Source organism: Xyrauchen texanus, chromosome 17 (genome assembly GCF_025860055.1).
Source record: "Xyrauchen texanus isolate HMW12.3.18 chromosome 17, RBS_HiC_50CHRs, whole genome shotgun sequence".
NCBI lineage: Eukaryota > Metazoa > Chordata > Actinopteri > Cypriniformes > Catostomidae > Xyrauchen > Xyrauchen texanus.
The window spans coordinates 22,647,526-22,671,875 of record NC_068292.1 but is presented as its reverse complement, the minus strand read 5'-3'; the positions used below and the strand labels follow the sequence as shown (position 1 = coordinate 22,671,875).

The 24,350-nt window shown below is 36.9% G+C and overlaps 1 protein-coding gene across 1 annotated transcript; it reads left to right on the top strand.

Moving 5' to 3' along the window:
- Window positions 1-3,292: 3,292 nt before the first annotated feature.
- Window positions 3,293-17,885, top strand: LOC127658137 (guanine nucleotide-binding protein-like 1). Its single transcript, XM_052147254.1, has 12 exons — window positions 3,293-3,450; window positions 6,624-6,777; window positions 6,925-7,061; window positions 10,224-10,375; window positions 13,217-13,288; window positions 13,610-13,802; window positions 13,917-14,015; window positions 14,126-14,308; window positions 14,422-14,600; window positions 14,720-14,894; window positions 15,272-15,412; window positions 16,446-17,885. Exons 1-12 carry the CDS (start codon window positions 3,378-3,380, stop codon window positions 16,694-16,696), a joined length of 1,809 nt encoding a protein of 602 aa, XP_052003214.1. The 5' UTR covers window positions 3,293-3,377; the 3' UTR covers window positions 16,697-17,885.
- The last annotated feature ends 6,465 nt before the right edge of the window (window positions 17,886-24,350 follow it).

The window sequence follows — 24,350 nt, the reverse complement described above, 5'->3', positions numbered from 1 at the left end:
GCAGGAAGTACAAGGATTGGACAGCAGAAGACTGGTGCAAAGATATTTTCTCTGATGAAGCCCCCTTCTGACTGTTTGGGACATCTGGAAAATCAATAGTCCGGAGAAGAAAAGGTGAATGCTACCATGAGTCCTGTGTCGTGCCAACAGTGAAGCATCCTGAGACCATCCATGTGTGGGGCTCTCTCACAATTCTGCCCAAAAGCACTGCCATTAATAAAGAATGGTATCAAAACATCCTGCAAGAGCAACTTCTCCCAACAATCCAGCAGCAATTTGATGTTGATCTGTGCATTTTCCAGCATGATGGAGCACCATGTCACAAGGCAAGAGTAATAATGATGTGGCTCAGAAATCATTACATTGAAATTAAGGATCCGTGGCCTGGCAACTCCCCAGATCTTAATCCCATAGAGAACCTGTGGTCAATCCTCAAAAGGCGAGTGGACAAGCAGAAGCCCACAAATTGTGATCAACTCCGAGCATTAATAAAGCAAGAATGGATCACCATCAGTCAGGATTTGGCCCAGAAGCTGATATCCAGCATGCCAGAACAATTTGCAGCAGTTAAGATGAACAAGGGTCAGCACTGTAAATATTGACTTTTTGCATATACTGAATGTTTTTGCCAATAAAAGCCTTTAAAACTTATTAAATGCTTATCTTTGTTTTCAGTATACCACAGAAATATGTGAAAAAAATAATCTACAAATACTGAAGCAGCAAACTTTGCAAAAAACAAAATGTATGTCACTGCCAATACTTTTGGCAATAACTGTAGATCTTGTATGAAGGCACTCCCCATATGTGTAGCTACGCAATGTCAAGTGTACTGAGTCGTAAGGGAACTACTGTTGAGCTGTCTTTTTACACAAAATAAATGTAGCTTAAAACTGAAAAAGAGCATTATGTCTGTTTTTCCTTTTAAAATGTTTTTATCCTCCCATTCAATGAGGGCAAAATTTGCCTTCTTTATCTTTTGCACACAGGAGCCAGATACTTGCACAGATAATAATCATTAGAAACGCTGAAAAAATTATTTGATGATGTTCAGGATTGAGAACGATGTAGAACCAAACACTGTCAGGATATATGCATAGGCAAGTTCAATGACAATTCACATAATCTTTTTACCAATAAACGGAGAATAAAAGCAAATTGTCCTATGTATTTTCTTTGAAGGTTAGATTTTCATCATCATTTCATTAAGACTGTGCATATAAGGTGACATCACTTCTGTAACAGCTTCTTTTTTTTTTGGAAGTCTGTAGTTTTGACTACACCCAGCATCTAAGCAATTGAAGCCGCACTTCAAGCACTGGTTAAGAGTACGCCGCTTATACAGTACATGTAAACAGGAATGCAGCTTTCTCTCAATAAGCCGCGTTCTCGCAATAGGCTGCTCTCTGGTGTACATGTAAACACACTCACTGTCTGTAAATATTGTAATGCATCAAGAGTTGTCTGCTTGGTCAGACATCCAAGTAACAGAATATGGATGATAGAATGAATCACGTGTGGTTAACTTTGTGTCCAGACTTGAACAAGTGATTGCAACAATATAGTTGTCCCAATTGGCTGAATCCATTGAATTGATGCTCATGATTAATATCTGTGTCCAACATACCACCCCTGGAGTTGTGAGTTCGAATCCAGGGCATGCTGAGTGACTCCAGTCAGGTCTCCTAAGCAACCAAATTGGCCTGGTTGCTAGGGAGGGTTGAGTCACATGGGGTAACCTCCTCCTGGTCACTTTAATGTGGTTCTCGCTCTTGGTGGGGGCACTTGATGATTTGTGCTTGTATGCTGTGGAGAATAGTGTGAAGCCTCCACAATTGTCTCCGCGGTTGACGATGATGATGATGACCTGGTTGACATTCTAAGAGCGTGGAGGCATCTGAGATTCGTCCTCAGCCACACGGCACTATGCCACTACGAGGAGTTACAGCACATTGGGAATTGGGCATGCCAAATCTTGGAGAAAAAGATACATAGCTATATTTGTGTGTGTCCCACATAATTTAATTTCCATGACAGACAGCACCACTAGTCAAACAATTGGGAAACATATTTATTTAATATGTTATTGTTTTACTTTTGAAGGGGTCACATAAATAACCTAGCAGAGGCAATACAAATAACTAAATAAATAAATTAAAAAATTAGACAGAGGAACTGATCAGTAACATTAAAACCACCTGCTTATTGTTTAAATCCCCCTCGTGCTGCTAAAACAGCTCTGACCCATCGAGGCATGGACTCCACAAGACCTCTGAAGGTGTCCTGTGGTATCTGTCAGCAAGAAGTAAGCAGCAGATCCTTTAAGTCCAGTAAGTGTGGCAGGGGGCATTATCCTGCTGAAAGAGGCCACTGCCATCAGAGAATACCATTGCAATGCTGTATGTGGTCTGCAACAATCGTAAGGTAGGTGGTTCATGTCAAAGTAACATCCACATGAAATGCCAGCACCCAAGGTTTCCCGGTAGAACATTGCCCAGAGCATCACACTGCCTCTGCTGGCCTGCCTTCTTCCCATGGTACATCCTGATGCCTTCTCTTCCACAGGTAAACAACGCACATGCACCCAGCCTTCCACATTATCTAAAAGAAAATGTGATTAATCAGATCAGGCCACCTTCTTCAATGGTCCAGTTCTGACTCGCACGTGCCCATTGTAGGCACTTTTGGTGGTGAACAGGGGTCAGCATGGGCACTCTGACCGGCCCCATACGCAGCAAGCTGTGATGCACTGTGTTTTAACACTTTTATATCATGGCCAGCATTACGTTTTTCAGCAATTTGTTCTACAGAAGCTCTTCTGTGGGATAGGGCCAGATGGGCTAGCCTTCACTCCCCATCATCAATGAGCCTTGGGCACCCATGATCCTGTCGCCATTTCACCGGGTGTCCTTCCTTGGACCACATTTGTTAGGTACTAGCTGCATGCCGGGAACACCCCACAGCTGTTTTGGAGATGCTTTGACCCAATCGTCTAGCCATTACAATTTGGCCCTTGTCAAAGTCGCTCAGATCCTTACGCTTGCCCATTTTTCCTGCTTCCAACACATGAAATTCAAGAACTGACTGTTCAATTGCTATCTAATATATCCCACCCCTTGACAGGTGCCATTGTAACGAGATAATAAATCATCAGTTATTCACTTCACCCGCTGTCACTGGTTTTAGTTTTAGGGTTTAGATCAGTGTATATTTATAACGGCGCCAACAGTGCTCAACATGTTAAGTTTATAATGGTAGAGTCCACCCCTTCAGTGGGCGGCGTCATCGAAAAGTCCACGAGAGTAGCTTCACAAATGTAAATATTGAGCGAACAGAAGATACGTCCTCGCGTTTTTCTTATTTTAGCTAATACAATCATGCCACGCAAAAAGCATTTTAGTATCAAGCAGAAAAAGAAGCAGCTCCAGGTGAAACGCGAAAAAAGGCGAGGTGGGTAACTTGTTTTAGCATAGCTGAGTTAGCGCGCGACGAGCTGAACGCACTGAGAGAAACGAGCGTGTTTCCAGACACGTCTCGCGTTTTACTTTAAGCACGCGACTCAATATTTTATCATTTATATGTGTAATGTGTCTAAACGTGGCTAAGTTCCATGTAACAGCATGGGTCTTACATTATGCAATTACGCAGATTTAAGTACTTTGTTTGCGAAGTTACTGTGGAAGGATGTAGACAAACTTACAGACATCAATGCGTTCTGTCATTTTTGTATGTAGCAAACAAGAATGGTCTCTGAATTTCTCCAACAACAGCACAAATGCGTCGTGTTGAGCTTGGTTGTGGCTGTATACGTCTGCAGCAGACTGTCGTGCACACAACAGCTGACAGGTTGGAATTGAAACACCCGTGCAGTTATTTGCTGGTCTTGAGATGTAACATGCCCTCAGTAATTTTATGGAGAGAGTTAGAGAATATGCAATTTAGCAACTTAGTTTGCGATTGTATTATGCGGTTAAAAAGTTGCGTAACACAAAAACAAAGCGATCATATACACGGACGCAGGTTGAGTTAACTGCGATTCGACTGCAGATCTGTTAGGTCTCGAGTCTAGTATAAAGTAAAAACATTGGGATTGAATGTGAAGTGGTATGTTGTCAAATGAAAAGCAGTAAAGCTTCCAATAGGCCTTCGTGTTTTGATGTGAATCTGAGTTCATTTATACTGACAGAGATGCTGTCATGCTTAGATTGACAGCAGACATGTGACTTTGTAAATCTCCCCACACAAATCACCCCTAGACACATGTTTTTATTGAATATGCGTTGAAAAATATTTTTGTTAACTATCTTTTCACCGTAAAACCCACAGTCATCAATTGTCATAGGAGTTGTAATGAAAAAAGTTTGTTCAATTTGGGAGAACATGGATGGAAGCAAGGGCATAGGTTTGGTTTGAAAGTTGCTATGGACATATTGCAAGGAGGACATTATTCAAAATATTGATATTAAGAATACGAGAGTATAGTGTCTATAGGCACCTTATTTTCCATTTGTCTAGCCCACCATATTAAATATTAGCCTGTTTTTTTAACTAGCACTTTTATGATCCTCTCTACTATGATGTTCATCTCTAATGTGCAAAAGAAAACTTGTATTGGCTAAATGATTGCTATACACTGTGTGCAGAAAATATGAAATATTAGTTAAAAAGGCAAACATCCTTGTGCTGACATAGACCGACTCATTTTGACGAGCTGCTTTCTCGACTCTCTCACACACTACGTCATCTTAGAAACTCACACAGACATTTGGGATGGCAATCAGTTGTCTGTGCATTTAGCATTTTAAAATCCTGCTCCTCTAATCCACCCCCTTACCTGTCGCACATTCAAAGGCGTCTTCCCCAAGAGGGCGTCAAATCAGAATCTTCAATTGGGCTGCATACAAAACTCAGGATGTTTATGACTTAGTCTGAAAGGACTGGACCTACGATACAATTGAAAGTCCTCCCGTGTAATCTTCAAAGAATGATTAAAAAAGCCCTTATACAGCAAACACAAACATCTTTTATTGGTGCATCCCGAACAGCTCTAAGAAAAGTAACAGGTGCCAGGAGACAATGCTTTTTTTGCACCCCTTCTAAAGACGTCGTACAATAAATTACTCATGGATAATTATTTAAATAATAACATATTATAAAGTTTAAGTATTTTCTTGTCATTTGTAAAATTGCCCAAATGTCAGCACATTTTTGGTTTTCTGAAAGATGATAGTGACCAGGGGTGGAAAGAGTACTGAAAAATAATACTCAAGTAAAAGTACTGTTACATCTTAAATGTAGTATGAGTAGAGTAAATACTTATAAATCTTTATAAAGGCCAAGCATAATTATAATTTTTTTTTATCATCTCTACTTTCCTGGTAATTTATTATATCAATTAACAAAAAAAAACAAACAATATTATTATTAAAAATGTCACTGTTTTATTCTATTACATTAATACTTTTAAAGTTACTCAAGTTATTGGGCCAAAAGTAGTGAGTGGTTTTCTCATTTCCTTGTTATCTGTGTTTTATTAATAGTCTTTATATGACATAGCGTACTAGACAGTGCTCAATTCGGATACATGTACACTTCAAGTCTGACATTTTGATGCAAATACGCTTTTTGTCTCACTGTTCACGCTCACTTTAGACCAAACCGACTGCGTTTACATTAATGCCTCATCAAGACGGGCATTGGCGGAATTAAAAAAAATTATTTGACCATTTATGTATATAGCAATTGTGCTCATACATTAGCCACCTGTCAATCAAACAACATGCAGCTACAGACATCAGGAAATACAAATTCAATCATTTATGTTTTATCTAGATCAACCAGTGGTTGTCTTGCTATCGCGACCAATGTAATGAACACCCCTGTTCTAGATAGAACATAGGCTAAGTATAGAAAATGACTCAAAAGCTTATCATTGATATCGATCTCTTTTTTTCAGATAAACATCAAGATTGATTTATCGCCCAGTTAATAACATTGCATTAATCTCTCACATCAACCCAATAATCTCCCAAATTAATAAGCTAAATTAAAGGCTACATTACAGACACAGAATCTAGTAAGTAGAAATATGAAATTTACCTCGATATGTTTCTTCAAATTAGAGGCAGGATCAATGCTAATATCTGGCTTGAGCAAGTTAAACTCACATGACACGATCATGCAATTGGCCTTTTTCACTGCGAAAAGCCCTTTCAGGTGTTGAACTGTGCTTGAGGCATCCCCCACAGTTGGCGCCAGACCTACAGCTGCTGTTCAAGTGTGTGATTTAATTTGACAGGAGCCATGAGACTCTCTCTAGCCAATCACATTGATAGATAAAAATTCAATCAGGACGGGGAAGTAGTAAACACAAACGGTGGGAAAAGAGTGCAGTAAAAGCATAAATATATTATAGCACTTAAAATTAACTCAAGTAAAAGTATAAAAAAAAAATCTTGAAAAAGTACAATTCCTGGGAAAACTACTTAATTACAGTAATGTGATTATTTGTAATTCCTTAATTTACACTCCTGATAGGGACATGTTCCTGTCATCCCTACCTAATTATACATCTTTGGAGGAAGTATAGGATCTTGTTCACAGAAACGTTTGTGTGTGTGTAGGAGAAACAGGTTCAAGTCACAGTAGCCGTAATGCCAGCGTAGAGAGAGGACTTGGCCGAGACAGACAGTCGGATACATCAGACAGCGAGACGACGGATATTAGGAGGATCAACCATCAGCCTGGCACCCGAGACGGTAGATATGACCCCAACAGGTGAGTTGGGACAGGTGAAACAGTCAGTCCAGTGTTGTCTTGTGAATTTAGCATGAGATATTTTGGCAGGCAGGCATGTGTCGTCCAGGTCATTAATCTATTAACGGACCATTTTTTTATTTTTTTTTTTATTCTCCCTTTCTTCAGATTCCGTCTGCACTATGAGAAGGAGAGCAAAGAGGAGGTCGAGAGGAGGAAGAAAATAGCGATGGAGAAAATCCTCAAGCCAGTGGCAGAAAAGGAGCTAGAGATGGATATAAACCATTTCTACCCAGAAGACAAAGGTATTTATATTCCAGAGTATTTTATACGGGGGTAGGGGCGCATGTATCGTAGCTGTACAGTGTAGAACTTGTATTAAATAAACCTTTATTTTGAGGGAATTGTTTTCACAAGTCTGAGCAACTAACCAAAAATGCATATTCATATTATACCATTGGATAATACTGTCAGTCAGTTACATAAACTGTGTCAAACTAATTTCAAAGTACAGTGCATTGTGTGACTTTATCAAAAAGATGAGTGAACAGACTTGTCAAAAATGCTGCGTCTGCCTTCATCTTTCTGATTACATTTTTTTGGGGATCTTTAAAAATTTGAGAACTGCGGGTTTAAAGGTACAGTTCACCCAAAAATGAAAATTCTCTCATTATTTACTCAACACATTTGAAGAAAATCAGTAAAATATATTCGCTCAGTAGGTCTTAAATGCAAGTGGATGGTGACTTGAGATACGCGAGAACTGACGCACGTGCGCCACAGACAGAAGAGCAGCACAGGTTACAAGTGAGGAGGAACAACACAGTACAGTAGTTCAGTTGGTTTTGGTTTAGATCTGTATTTATCTGTTTCTTTACTCACAATGGTGCATTTGTGTGCTTATCCTGATGTCTCAACAGAGTGAAGTACGTGAGATTACGTTGGTTTCATGGCAACGGAATACTTCACTCTAGAGACTGCTTGTACTACACCATCTCAGAAGTGTTGGATTATAGTTAAAAAGTTCTTAAATACTGTTGAAGTCAGAAGTTTACATACACTTGGATTGAAGTCATTAACACATTTTTTAACCACTCCACAGATTTAATATTAGCAAACTAGTTTTGGCAAGTCATTTAAGACATCTACTTTGTGAAGGACACAAGTAATTTTTCCAGCAATTGATAACAGACAGATTGTTTCACTTTTAATTGACTATATCACAATTCCAGTGGGCCAGAAGTTTTCATACACTAGTTATTATTTTCATATATAAGTTAATTGTGCTTTTAACCCTCTGGGGCCGACAGACGCGCTGGCACGTATTGCTGGATGTTTTCGTCATTACAGCGGAAACAACTTAAAATTCTCCGTCATTTTGGGGCATACAGATAAGTGTAAGACATCGTTAGAGACTATAAAAGGTCTACTTTTATTTGTGTACACTCACAATAACAACAGAACCTTGTGCTTTTGTAAAATAAAGAAAAGCTGTCTCTGTGTTTATGAGCATATTTCTGAAACACGTCACAAAATGAACTGAAACTCTGCGAATACTTATCACACAAACATGAAACATATGTCTAAAGAAAGCTTAAGATTTCTACTTTTAAATAAAATAATTGAAATTTAAAACAAATATTCTCCTGCAATGTAATCTGTATGAAACGAAGCACTGTACATTTTTTTTACAGGCTTAGCTCATTATAGGTAATGTGGTCACACCCACCAGCAGAGCGCGCCATTCATACGCTAATGTGCTGAGACGATCATTGCAAATGGAAAACGGCCCAACAGTGTTCAGAGGTTTACAATTGTAACAATTCATTCACTTTACTGCACGTTTGTAAGGATACACATGCGAGAAATCTCCTGGATAGTAAGGAAGAGAAAGAAGAATTCTCCTCAGAATAAGAGCAGGACTCTGATGAACGTTTGTATTTTGAAGAGAGACTTGATCCAGCCGAGGATACAATTTCGGACGAGTAAGTCATTTAGTTTTCTTTAGTTGACATGCTATTTTATATAAACGTACATATTTTACTAGTGGGACTTGCCAGCCAGGATTCAGAGTATTGACATTTGAAATATGTCCTAATAAGCTGACATGACTCCACAGCACAGGGCTCCTGCCCTTTGAGCATCTAATCATTTCATGGAATACAGTTAAGTATGTAAACACTCAGCATCTACAGCATTGTATCATATGACACAAAGATATTTTATATTGTAGAATAATTATAATAATAATTATGCAAACAAACAGGTAAAATATTAATTATTAATATGCTATTTTACCTGTTTGTTTGCATATCTCATATGGACCTGTTTTTCTTCATTTCTACCTTTTTATTTTGATGAATTCTTATGTTTATTGGTGCTCCGTTTCAGTTGCTTGTTTCCCTGCAAAGTGCAAATCTATGCTGTAATGTACTGACTTACTGTACATTGCTTTGCAGGTATATTATTGTAATTGGTCTGGTCACCCTAATGTAGATTCTAAAGTGCAGTACAAAATAATTTCTTTTTTTTTTTTTTTAGACAAATGGGAATGCAAACTATATATACTGTTTATCAAACCTCCGATTAATGGGTTATTAGCTGTCTTCTTTCGGCTTTCTATCTTGTTTCTGAACAGAAATCTAAATCGAGCAATTCTGTGATTTAGCAACTAAAAACATCCATTTGACCCAATGTTTCAGTTTTGGAGCCAATGGCTCCTAAGTAATTTTTTTTTTTTCTGGATCCCTGCTGTCTGTAATTTTTGGAGCTTCAAAAGTTGGATCACCATCCACTTGAATTAAGACCTACTGAGCTAAGATATTTCTCTATTTTTCTTAAAATGTGTTCTGGTGAAGAAAAAGTCATAAACACCTGGGATATCATTGAGGGTGAGTAAATAATGAGATAATTTTCATTTTTGGGTGAACTATACCTTCAAATGTTCTTCAGGTACAATTAAAGTCAAGTTTCCCCACAACCATGGAAATTAGAGAATTGAAAAAAATGTTGTTTACCAGGCCTTGATGAGTCAAGTAAATTAATAAAATCTCAAAAGTCACAGACATTTCTTTAGTGAATATATATAGTTTTTAATTTGCTCTTAAATATTTAATGGGCTAGATATTGCTCTTGTGTAGAGTGTTACATGCTTGCGAGCTATAGTGATGTCTGATTCGTCAATGAATCGCTTTTTGGAGTCGGTCCTTTTCAATTAATTGGTTGAAATGTTTCACAAATTGGTCAAAAAGAGGAATTTGCAAATCAGTCTGAATCAAGATTATTTATTAAAATCTGTGTCCAGTAATCACAAACACCTGGAAAGGTCATGGAAATCAATTGGTCAGAAAGGGTGGGAACCCTGAAAGGTGTATCAGATTAAAATCATGTTCTTGTGTTTATCAGTACAACTACTTGGAAGTAAGTTCTTGAAGTATTTTACTCCATGTCATTTTGTCTAATCACAGGCCTGAATTTCCCTCGGCGGCCCTCATGGAATTATGGTATGCGGAGAGAGGAGCTACTGTGGAAAGAAGAGAAGTCATTTCAGGAGTATCTGGAGGCTCTTCATTCTAAGAACCCCGCTGGTACCCTCAGCCACTTTGAGCACAATTTGGAGGTGAGACAAATTGCATTATAAAAGACAGAACTGAGGCACTCTGAGAAATAGTCATCTTCATCGGCAACCAAAGTGAGTTTGCTGCTGATTATATGCAATGCAATAGTTTTTAATGAGTGTGAGCATCTGTTTGGCCAGATACCCTCAGGAGCAAACAGTGTTCATTTTTCCAATTAAAATGAGGCTTTTGTGATTCCAGTTTGTTTTTATCAGCTTTCAGATACAAGAGACTAAATTGCACAGATCATTTTCAGAGTCAGACAAACATCCTTTGGATTACAACTAATATATATTGATAAATATCATGCAGAGAGAGCCTTGGACAAAAAACCTTCTAAACCTTCCTTTGCTAAAGTGGGCCAAAGAATTTCAAAAATGTTGGCTTATCTGAAAGAATGTAAAGAACAGATTAAGGGATAATAAATTCTGATTCAGAAAGCCTTAACGGGATAGTTCACTGAAAAATTATCTGAACATGTATTCACCCTCATGACATTCCAGATGTGGATGACTTTCTTTCTTCTGTACAAATGAAAATGTTTAGAACAACTTCTCATTTCTGTAGGTCCATACAATACAAGTGAGTTGTGTCCAGAACTTTAAAAGCCTTTGGCTTGACTCACAACTCTCTTTTAGGTGTCATATCAATTCTGTTGTAAAAAAGATTAATTGTAATTTACGAATATTGTATCGCTCTATTAACTGTTTCACTCAAATGATTAGACTAAGAATTGTGTCACAGTTAATATTTCCCATATTAGACTATGCGGACGTTGTCTATCAAAACACATCAGAATCAAATTTGAAGGCATTGAATGTTGCGTTCAATAATATATGTAGATTTGTGCTGAGATGTCCTTTTACTACTCACCACTGTGTAATGTATGACTCACTGAACTTATTATCACCAAAAGCCAGAAGACAGTATCACTGGTATCGGGTCATTTTCAAATGTGTGTATTATAATTATCCTTCTTATTTGAAGGAATATTTACTTCCATATAGACCCAGCTATAGATTGAGACACACTGAATGTCTCTCCTTCACTGTACCAAACATTTTCAAAGAGAGTGGTAGACGTGCTTTTAAATTCAAAGCCCCCTCAGACTGGAATAGCCTGCCCGGGTCTCTGAGATCTGTCACATCATTGTGTTCCTTCAAAATATCTCTCTTTACTTACTTGCAAGCAAACTGTTGCTGCAAATGTTTTCCTCATGTGTGACTGGACTTTGTTTTTTTATACCCCTTATATCTGGATACTTATTTTATTTTTATTATTTTTTATTTTTTTTTATTTTATTTATGTGTACATATGCGAGTATGGGTGTAGGTGTGCGTATACATTATGTATGTATAGACATATGTTTATGTAAGGGCTAAATGTTGTCATGCATCTTAATACTGCAATATGTTTTATATATGGATTTGTTTCCAATAAGGAGTTGGTGGGCCTGGTGGGCTGGGCAGGCAGGGCGAGGCGGGATGAGGTAGAGCTTTAGTGTGAATGAATGGATATGTATTGTATTATCTTTGTCTTTGTCTCGAGGACCCCCTCGAAAACGAGATGTTTCATCTCAAGGGGTTATCCTCAACAATAAAATTCAAATTCAAATAAACAAAGGAAGCTTAAAAGTAATCCATACCACTCCAGTGGATAAATCAATGTCTTATGGAGAAATATGATAGGTTTGGGTGAGAAATGGGTCAATATTTAAGTCTTTTTTTTACTGTAAATCACACTTTAATATTAAGCAACATACTGGTTGGGGCTTGTCAAAGGTGGAGATTTACAGAAATATAATGACTTGAATATTGATCTGTCTCTCACCCACATATATCATAGTGCTTTTGAAGACCACTGGAGTCTTATGGGTTACTTTTATGTTGCCTTTATGTCTGTTATGGTCCTTCTGGATTCTGGCCACCATTCACTTGCATTGTATGGACGTACAGAGCGGAAATATTCTTAAAAAAAATCTTTGTGTTCTGCAGAAGAAAGAAAGTCATACACATCTGGGATAGAATGTGGGTGAGTAAATGATGAGAGAATAACAAATTTTGGCTAAACTATGGCTTTAATTGAACTCTTTCAAATAAATTGCTAGTATGTGCCTTACTTTGAAGCTTATAAGAATGATGATAATTATCTTCAATTGCCTGGTCCAGTTCTGAATGTCAAAACACGCCCGACCAAATAATCTGAAGGAAAATTAATTAAAGCTGCTATAGCAAGCAGCCCCCTCTGTTGGTCAAAATAAACATCACATGGTAGTCTTTGCTTCTCGGGCTTTCTTGCAATGTAATATTTCACTATGAATGCCGTCTCGAATGCTCGGGAAAAATGGGGACAGCTCCAGTTGGAGACAGGCCACCAAAAACCAGGACTGTCCCCGGAAAACATTTATGAGACAAATGGGAATGCAAACTTCTCAGCTATATATACGGTTTATTAAACCTCCGATTAATGGGTTATCAGCTGTCTTCTTTCGGCTTTCTATCTTGTTTCTGAACAGCAATTTAAATCAAGCAATTCTGTGATTTAGTGACTAAAAACAATTTAAACTAAAAGCCATTTGACTCCTTAATGTTTCAGTTTAGTAGCTGATGGCTCCTACGTAATGTTTTTAGTCTTGAGCCTTGCTGTCTGTCATTTTTGGAGCTTCAAATGTTGGATCACCATCCACTTTTAAGACCTACTGAGTTAAGATATTTTTCAGTTTTTCTTTAAATGTGTTCTGGTAAAGAAAAAGTCATTAAAAAAACAATGAAAAGGTTTTGACTATTGACTCTCTCTCTCTTTTTCTCTTGCTCTCTCTCTTTCTCTTGCTCTCTCTCTCTCAGACATGGAGGCAGCTGTGGAGAGTAATGGAGATGTCTGATGTAATTCTGTTCATTGTGGATATCAGACACCCAGTGAGTCTGTGACTGTAAAATCTCTTGAAACTTTTAGTAGTTTTCAAAGGATCATCAAATTTGCATAATGATTACAACAAATGTGAGAAGTCTTAAATAAAAAATTCCTTAAATTACCACTAGATGGGGCCAAAGATTGTATTCAGAACAATATCAGACAACAACACATCTGCTTTACATTATATTTTTTGGGGGGGATATTATGGTATGAGAAGCAACAGTTTAGAGTGCACATGGTTGAGGTGTATTTTAGATGCATTATTAATGGTGTGCAATAAGGCATCCCTGCCATTCAATACAAATCTGTCTTTCTGCCTGTAGGTGCTGCAGTTCTCTCCTGCTATGTATCACTACATCACTGTTGAATTAAAGAAGCACATCATCCTGGTACTCAATAAGATTGACTTGTGTCCGGCACCTCTGGTGTTGGCATGGAAACACTACCTGACGAAACAGTTCCCCTACCTGCACTGTGTCTGCTTCACCTCGCACCCAGGACAACCCTACAGCACTGGTGAGATATTCTTTTCATTTTAGTGCTTTGTGTATGACCTGATAGATATTGAAGATAATGGAATAGATTATATATGTTCCCCTTATTCCTGCTCTGTTTATGCTCTCTCTGCAGTTCTACAGAAGAGGAGGATGAGGAAAAAGACAGGATATGACCTGGCAGGAGGACCAATTCACATCATGAGGGCATGTCAGGAGATCACAGCAGGAAGAGGTAAGACACAACTTTTTCCTGACACTTCTCAAAAGTATTACATATCAGTAACTGAGCATTCTGCACTGGAATACTGGATTGTCTGTGATGATGAGGATTGTTGTTTACAGTGGATTTGAGTAGCTGGGAAAAGAAGATCCAGAGGGATGCTGTTGCTGTGGGAACAAACGAGGATCGGCCTGATGATGAATTGGAATCTGTGTTGGTGGAGCATCATAGTGATGTTGCCATGGAAATGAACAGCCCCACGCAAGAACTTTATAAAGACGGGGTACTAACAATAGGCTGCATAGGTAAAACATCTACTAGATTAAGTTTAGTTGTTCAAGATCAATGACAGTTAACTGCCATGTTAGCATGAGTTCAGGCTTTAAGTATATCGTCTTTGATGTTTGCACTTTTACAGGTTTTCCTAATGTAGGCAAATCTTCAGTACTGAATAGTCTGGTTGGCAGGAAGGTTGTGAGTGTGTGTCGGACACCTGGCCACACAAAATATTTCCAAACATACTACCTCACTCCCACTGTTAAACTGTGTGACTGCCCTGGGCTTGTCTTGCCCTCCCAAGTGAACAAGCAACTACAGGTGAAACATCCCATTTACACTAAGGATTGATGTATAATACTGCTTTATTTATGAAAGGTAATTAAACCTGGTTTGTGTTAATGCATGTGTGTGTGTGTGTGTGTGTCTGCTCAAATCAGATCCTGGCTGGTATATATCCTGTGTCTCAGCTGCAGGAGCCTTACAGTTCAGTAGGGTACTTGTGTGAACGGACCAACTTCCTCTCTGTATTAAAGCTGAGACATCCTGACCAGAGCCCAGGAACACACCATGAGCCCAAAACACAGGACTGGACGGCATGGGATGTGTGTGAAGGTGTGTGTGCTGTTTTGATGTCACAATAAATTGTGTATTAAAAAAAATATTTCTGTAGACTGTTAAAATATTCCCATTTGTTTTGCAAGTGGCACAGATCCATTGTGTTGAATATTGTAAAATACTTGGGATTATTATAACAGAAAGAAAGTTATTTCTTTCATTTATTGTGCTGCTTTATACTTCGATTAGACACCTGTTTTAATGTTGTTGGATGTGCATACATTCTCATCTTGCTGTTCTGATGTTTTGAACCATTCTTTTCAGATTTAATGTTCGACTGAAGGAAGGAGCTTAGGCAATTTAAATGATATAGTTTTTAGTGTTTTCATGGTTCAGTGAAGTGCATGCTCAAGTGTCATTTTTCCTTTATTCAGCCTGGGCTGAGAGGAGAGGGTATAAGACTGCTAAGGCAGCCCGTAACGATGTCTATCGAGCAGCCAACAGTCTCCTGCGGTTAGCCATTGATGGACGACACTGTCTATGTCTGCAGCCACCGGGATACACTCAGAGCAAAGGTCAGTGGTCAAATCACCACAGATATGTTTTGGTCATCTTACAAGTCTGCGTCCACATTGAACATATGGGATTCAAAATCGAATTTGAACTTAATTTGACTTTATTGTAAATTAAATTTTACAGTTAAACCTTTACTGTAAGATTCAGCACTATTTCTAGGGCAGTAAACAAATGAGGTATTTTGTGGCATTGCTTTTGTTAATGAAAAGTCTGATTTCCTTGTTCTCTTTGGAACACTCAAATCATGCTGGGATAGCATGGATCATCCGGTTTTGCACAAACTTGTGGAGTTCATGCCAGCTTAACGGAAGATTCCGGGATCAATACAAGTTAAGCTGAATCGACAGCATTTGTGGCATATTGTTGATTACAACAAAAATGTATTTAGACTCGTACCTCCTTTTCTTTAAAAAAAAGAAAACCAAGGTTACAGTGAGACACTTACAATTGAAGGGAATGGGGACAATTTTTGGAAGGTTTAAAGGCAGAAATATGAAGTTTATAATTTTATAAAAGCACTTTAATTCTTCAGTTAAAATTTGTGTAATATTTGAGTTGTCAAGTTGTATAATTGGACATTTTTACAGTAATTTTAGGGTTTGTTGACATTGCATCATCATGGCAGTGAAGTTGTAAAATTGGCTATAACTTAACACAAATATAATGGCTATACTTTTGAAAAAGTTAATATTTTACCATTCAAAAATGGGTCCCCATTCACTTCCATTGTAAGTGCCTCGCTGTAACACTTTTATATATAAGTCAAAATGTATTTTTGTGGTAATCAATGTTATGCCACAAAAGCAGTCAATTGAGCTTAACTTGTATTGAACCCAGAACATTAATTTAAGTGCATGCTGGTACTAAAGGAAAACATCAAATATTAAGAAAGATTGTTATGCTGATAAAATAAATTCGAATTAATAAAACTGGATTAAATTAGAAAAGGAAAAAATGGTTTGAAAGACTTTTGAATGGTACTGTATTTGAAAACATGTCCATGATTTAAGGTGCATTAACACTTGCCTCCAGATGACTGGGAGTCACACCCTGACCTGTCTGAGATCATCGCTCTACAAGGAACAACGGAAGAAGAGGAGGAGTGTGGTGAGAGGGAAGACGAGGAGGGTGAATCCAGCTCAGAGCTGGAGGAGGAGCATGATCGAGATGCAGATGATGATGAGGACGCTGATGGAGATGATGAAGATGATACTGTGAAAGCTGACAGGAAGGGCCTCACTATCAACATGTTCAGTGTGCTAGGAGAGAAAAAATGTGTGTGAGGATGGGTTCTGTCATTCCCCCCTCATACATTCCTGTTGTCATTATCATTCAGAATTGCCGCTGATCACTGACTAGCAGTATCTTTTCTTTATACCCCTCTTATTTCAGTCTGCGATGTGTCAGTCAAGTGACTGTATAATGTTTTGATTTTAAATGCTACACATTTATTTCTTGATTGACACTCCTATTGCACTTATACAGCAACACAACATGTCCCCCATCTTTGCATAACAATGCCTGTTTTTGCTGCAGTATAAAGCAAAACAAGTTTTTTTCCAGCATCCCTGTGCCTCTAGCCTCTCTGTTTTTCAGCTGAGCATTATTATCAGAATGCTTTGAAAACATTTTTTCTCTCCTGCATGCAGCCAATTTTTCTTTCTGAGAGGGCAGAGGGATTGTCCGTTCAACCAGTGATTGTACAATCAGTGTAACTAAGCAGGCATTGATTCAATACAATCACTTATTTATAATAAATCTGATTTATTATATGGCAGTAAAGCAGCCAGACACAGACTATTGAATACAGAGGGAATTATTGAGATCGAAAAGAAGTTATGGACATTTATAGCACTTTACAAGCAAAAGATATCCAGCACTCTTTTGCTATTGAAAACTTTAATTTCTGAGATGATGCAGTGGCCCCCAAAAATATTTGGACACTTAAGGCACACTTAAGGTCAATGGACTAGATACAAAATATCAAACCAAGTGGCATCTGTAAGCAAATGATGCTCTAGCTTTTCTCAGATTTAACTTTTTTGTATGTGTGAAGCCAGCTCTATTTAAGTTTACACAGATGTTCTTCCTAAGTATCACCAGGTGTAGTACATCACATTTACTATGGACATGTTCCACAAAGTTTCACAACCAGAAAGTGTACAAATACTCGGTCTTAATTTAATTTGAAACCTAACAAACTTATTTTTGTTAAATGTTTTGCTTGAAGAGTATCCTTTTGCATTATTTATTTAAAATAAATGCCACTTGGTTTGATTTTGGTTTTGTTATATGATGGCATTCATACAGTAAGTGCTACTGTAATTACTATGTGGGTAATGAAGTGAGGTTGTCATTCAGGGTTGCAGTGGGAGTGATTTTGTGCCACAAAATGTTCTAGACTATGCAAAGTTTATAGAGATATCAGAAAGCCTTTTATGTTTGTTTTATTTATGAGACCGAAGAGATTGTGTGTGTATGTATGTATGTATATATATGTATATGTATATATGTATATGTATATGTATATGTATATATATATATATATATATATATATATATATATATATGTATATATATATATATATGTATATGTGTATATATATATGTATGTATATATATATATATATGTATGTGTATATATATATATATATATATATATATATATATATATGTATGTGTATATATATATATATATGTATGTATATATATATGTATATATATATATATATGTGTGTATATATATGTATGTGTATATATGTATATGTATATATATATATATGTATATATGTATATGTATATGTATATATATATGTATGTATATGTGTATATATATATGTATGTATATATATATATGTATGTATATGTATATATGTATGTATATGTATATATATATATGTATGTATATGTATATATATATATATGTATGTATATATGTATATGTGTGTGTATATATATATATGTATATATGTATATGTGTATGTGTATATGTATATATATATGTATATGTATATATATATGTATATGTATATATATATGTATATATACACAAACACACGCTACTCAATTGTGCAAAACTGAAGCTGGAAGATCGGTACTGAAGACAGATAGATTGTGGACTCGGGTAAAGGTGATGATGTGTGCAGAAATACCAATACAAGGCTGCAGGCGTTCAGTTTTTTAGCCTCTTGTCCTAAATGCCCCAGCTTAGGGATTTCTTGCGGGTGTTTTTGTTTGTGGGGGTGTAATAGTGTGTGAATCATCATTCTTTCTTTATTGAGAAGTTATTAAGCTTGACCGAAGCCACTGCAATAAAATGTAACCCTGATGACCCTATTCACCTGACTTGTTGCTGTCATAAAAGTACACAAGAGGACACTGCTACCAACATCTTTACATAGCACTATGTTGGCAGAGTAAACTGATGATAGTGTTTGCATAATAGAAGTTAAACTCTAAGAGCAGAGTATTCATTTAACATTAGGAAAGACTTGACTGTATGTTCCACTATGTATGTGACACTTTGAGCTAAAGTCTTAATATATGATGCTCATGTTGTGGTCCAGAAATATTTCGAAAATAAGAAATGCATTTAAACTTCAATTTACAAAAAATGGTTGCTTAATGAATACACTTCTCGTATGATGAACATGTTATTTTCTGACATCAAAGTCACTTTGATGTTCTTTATGTAGTACAAGCCTAACATGTCTAAGTGGTGTAATCATCCAGAGACAGTAAAAAAAAAAAAGTCATTACAAGTTGAAATTCTTGAACAAATAAATATTTTTCATAAGTATTTCTATTATATATATATATATATATATATATATATATATATATATATATATATATATATATATATATATACATACACATACTTTATTTGGAACACTATGGTTCTAATGAACTGTCCAATTGTGCATTCTGATATGATATTCTGTTCACTACATTGTACAGAGTGTTTATCTGAGTCACCGTAGACTTTCTGTCAGCTCAAACCAGTCTGGCCATTCTCCGTTGACCTCTCTTATCAACAAGGCATTTCCGTCGCAGAATTGCCACTCAGTGGATGTTTTTTGCAACATTCGGAGTAAATTCTGGAGACTGCTGTGTGTGAAAATCTTAATGGAGCTCATATGGGAGATCCTGTAAGACTATTTGAAAAGCATGCCTCATTAAGTTGTGATTGAAAGAATGTCAAGAGTGTTAAAGCTGCTATCAAGGGAAATGTGAAATCTTAGAGACTGCATGATTCCCACATTTCCATTTGTGTTATTTCATAGTTTTGATAACTCATAGTTTGAGTATTCTTATCTAAAATGGTCATTCTAAAGAATGAGTTGGTGTATCCAAACTTTGAACTTGTACTATAAATGAGCTTTACATTAACATGCTTCAGAAATATATTTGACAATCACAGGCGAAATGACTTAAGAGATGAGGTCCCAACGCACTTCATTAGATCAACTAATATATTGTTAATAATGTTTCTCAGTTTAAATCACAGCACCATTATCATATCTAATTTGACTATTTTGCCACAATCAAAAACATGTCAAGCACATGTAAGGTCCTGCAAGAGGATTACATTATAATCCAGTTCTAAATAAACTAGAAAAACTATGGAAGCAGTCTTGTGGTTTCGGGTGTTACTTTGAGAGCAACAGTGTCTCGCAATCATAATCTGCTCATAATAACCAACACAAATGATCGTTCCCCTCTGCGAAACAGAAAAACATAACTAATTAATTTCTGAAGTTTGTGTAAAACTATTTCGGTTAAAAAATGCTGTTAACTTTGCATTACTCTCATATTTCACTCAACCGTGACCTCATAAATTATCCAAATTAAATTCTGTGGTCTCTTAACAGGAGTCATCGGTCATGCTTGTGCTGCCCATATGTGTTGCATTAGTGTAGAGCAGCCTACTTTTCACATTACGTACATAACAAATCTGCAACAGCCTTCAAGCCACTAACCAACAAACGGTAAATTAATTAGTCCTAATGAACCAGTGTGGCTTTGAATAAAGTCATGAATCAAAGATCTTCCATTGTTAAAGTCTGAGTTCTTATCAATGTGAGTCACTGTGACAGTAAACACACCACAGGTCACATAAAGGTTAATCAGAAACAGACACAAATCTCTTCTGCTTGCTAGTATGAATCAGTCACATTTGCATGTGTGGACATCTGGTGATACTGGCAGACTCTGGGAGCCTACTACTCACACCACCGAAAGTCAACATAAAGTAACTCTTATAAAACTGAAAAACACTTGATCTTCTCTCAATCACTTGAAAGGATAACATGCCCAGTTGATTTCATATCACTCCCAGTAAAATGCCACTTGAGGTAATAATGCCAATTAAAGGGATAGTTCTGTCATCATTTACTTACTCCTATGTCATTCGAAACCCATATTTCAGCTGTTTGGCAGAATGTTAGGGACAGTCTCGGTTACCATTTTTTTTTCGTGGTATGGCTAAAAGATGCAACAAAGTGAATGTAGAAGTATGGACTAGTTTGCTTCTGCATTTGGAGGAAGTGCAGAAGTGGTAGTTTGTCTTGACCTCACAGGCTCTGAATCATCTTGCTTAGGTATGAAGAAGAAACTCTGGTCTGGAGGAATGCTGGGTGTTAATACGGGCACTGAAGATCTGAGGAATGCCACTGGTCCTATAGCGCCGTAATATTAATAGTCAACTAATGACTAAATTGATTTGATAAAATTAGGTTACACCAACAAAAGTCATTTTTATAGGTTAGATCAAATAGAATAGAAACAATCTTGACAGCTTGACTTAACAATTGAAGGTGACCATTTAAAAAAAAAAAAACTGTATCAGCAAATTATTTTTTTGTTTTAGTTGGGGGCTGGATATGGCAATAGAGGGTATTAGGTGTCCTGTTTTCTGCCCAAATTGAATCTGTTTTCTCTACAGCAAGCCAGGGAGCCCAAACTATATGCTTGCACACAATAGGATAAACATAGTCTAATAACTTCAGACAGCAGTGGCAAATATACTATCATAGGAACTATAGAGTTCACCATTATGGCCTTTGGTTATGTGTAGGACCTTATGTAGCTTTTGCAGCTTAAAAATGTGTAGATTACAGCACAGACATATTGCAAATCACTTTCTGGCAGGGCAAAATGTTCTGAGGAACTGGAGTGTGTGAGTGTGTGTATAAATTTTAGTCTAAATATGCCTACTTCCCAACTAAAAAGTATGTCAGAATTCTCAGTATTCATAAAAAAAAGTAGGTGAAAAATACCCGGATGATCTATACATACCCTGAGATTTTGAAGTGTGCATCCAGTGGACGCAGCTATAGATTCGAACAAACTTGTTGAAATGATTATGTTGACAAATGGAAAACTGAATTTTTAATACATTTGAAGTGCACCTTATTTTTTAAAAGGCACATTAATTGGACAAATCATGTTTTAATCTAATAATGTCAACTGTGTGTGTGTGTGTGTGTGTGTGTGTGTGTGTGTGTGTGTGTGTGTGTGTGTGTGTGTGTGTGTGTGTGTGTGTGTGTGTGTGGTAATTGCATATGTGTTTTGGGTGGTGTGACTGTTTGCGTCTCACCATGTTTGTTGGAGTATATGTGTCAATAGATATTTTTAGTCTGGGCTGTCTCTACATTGCAATGACACCCCCATTCCACACTCACTCTCACTGTGGAGCCAGATAGAACAGGACAGTTATGCTGTCACTTATACAGTCTATGCAGAATTAGAACCTCACTGCTCATTATCCATGGAGATAGATTGAAATAGGTCTACAATGTGTTGTTGAAATGTACCTATCTGATCGTCATGCCCTGAATGAACCATTATTACCAGCAGACACTACATTGTTAAGCACTCATAGACTCCAGGCAGAGACAGAGAATAACAGTAATTTGCAGAGAATAAAGTTCTGTCTGATGTGGAGAGGGAGGGAGAGAGGGAGAAAGGGAGGGAAGGAGACAGACAGATTGAGAATGAGAACCCATAATTAGGAAAGACAATGAGATTCTAACAAGGAAACTAATGAATTAGGCCACAGACTTTCCCAAATCACTGCTGTTGGCATGGCATGCATACAAGACAAACATGTTTATTCACAGACCCAAAACAATGAGAGAGGCGATGGAAGAGAGGCAAAGGATGTGATGTGAAACTGAAAATGATAGTTGACTCAACAATGACAATTCTGTCATGATTTACTCAACTTAATGTTGTTCCTAACCTGTATGACATTTTAACATCCATGGAATTATCAGAATGTTAGTCTCGGACACTATTCACATTCATTGCATCTTTTTATATACAATGAAAATTCATTGTGACTGAAGCAAACATTCTGCCAAGCATGAAGAAATACAGCATGAAGAAACGTCATGCAGGTTCACATGAGGCAAATGATGACAGAATTTACATTTTTGGGTGAACCATCCCTTAAATTTGTGCTGTATTTGCAGCCTGAACTCTAGCAACAGATTTAAACAGACACCCAAATACTAGATCCTCTCTCTGAAGGTGTCTCTTCACCTTCCTCTTTCCATGTAAAGAGAATCAGAAACCCTGAAGGCTTATGCAGAGAAACAGCAGAATAGTGAGCAGAATAATAGAAGAGTATGTGGGACATTAAATCCCCTACAGAGTCTTTATGAAGCATATACTGTGAGTGGTCAACCAAAGTACAAACATTTAGCCACGTGACACAAACTCAAGACAGACAGAGACAGACACAAACACAATTACCGTCTGCTAAATAACACTGGCGGTCACACTCACATTTTTGTTGTATTTAGTCATAGAGATATTCCTTAAAAAGAGCACATAACTATTTAGAAACATTTCAGAATTAAAATATACAACATAAACATTATATTCTCAGTTTTTTGTATACTTTGTTTCTTCCCATTTACTACATTTCTAATTATACATTCCACTCCTTTCCATTGACACCATTTTTTTTTCTTATTTTTCTTTCTCTTATTTTTTTTGTTGCATTTGTTTTTCTTCCAGCTGCCACACATATATGAAAACTGTTTTTTAAAAAAAAAAAAAAAAAAAAGTAGATATACATAAACACATTGCATATGCATAGTTAAACAGAGATTGTAGGACTGACACCCTTTCTGACCCCCACCCAGAAACCTGCCTGTGGCTGCAGCCTGCTCCCATGACCTCTGACACTTTTACTTCTCTAAAAAGTTTGAAGAAAGTAACCTAAAATGGTCAGTATATTCAAATGCACATAGTAATTTCTCTGAAATTCATGTATATTAATAATGCTACCTTAATCACTGGCTGCACAGAATTACTGTACCTTTAAGATTATTGCCATGGACCATATATTATGCAACCCTTGGATAATTAAGAATTCCATGACAGAGTATGTGACACATAGTACTAAGTATATACTATATATAAATGTGGTATTACCATCTGATACATTCTCTGAACCATTGTACTTCGAACACCATCAAACATACTATGGTATTCATACGGGGGCGTAGCAGCCAAGGGGGACATTGAGGACATGTCCCCCACATTCTTTAAAAAGGTGATTTTGGACCCCCACACTTTTCCAAGCTAAACTCAAACCGAGTCCATATGGTGGATTTGTATACAGTATTCTTTTGCATTTTTGTTACTTTGAGCTGATTAAGCAACAATTCAGCCAATCACAGGTGAGTTTCATGAGCTGAAAACAACCCTTACATAATAGGCCATCAGTCAGACAGTCTAATCAACATGGCCCCGTTCATTTCTACAAAGATGGTTTCAACAATACTAATTTATCCATGTTTTTTTATCTACATTGATGTTGATCTAAATTAATAATCTAGAGATGAGGAACACACAAATGAGAGTTATTTATCTGTATATCATTTTTTATTGGCAGCATTACATCAAATGCACTGCAGAAAA

Coding starts and splice junctions, on each gene's coding strand:
- LOC127658137 (XM_052147254.1), top strand. CDS start 3,378: ATGCCACGCAAAAAGCATTTTAGTATCAAGCAGAAAAAGAAGCAGCTC. Junction 14,016..14,125: donor GGAGATCACAGCAGGAAGAG/GTAAGACACAAC, acceptor TGTTGTTTACAG/TGGATTTGAGTAGCTGGGAA. Junction 15,413..16,445: donor GGGATACACTCAGAGCAAAG/GTCAGTGGTCAA, acceptor ACTTGCCTCCAG/ATGACTGGGAGTCACACCCT.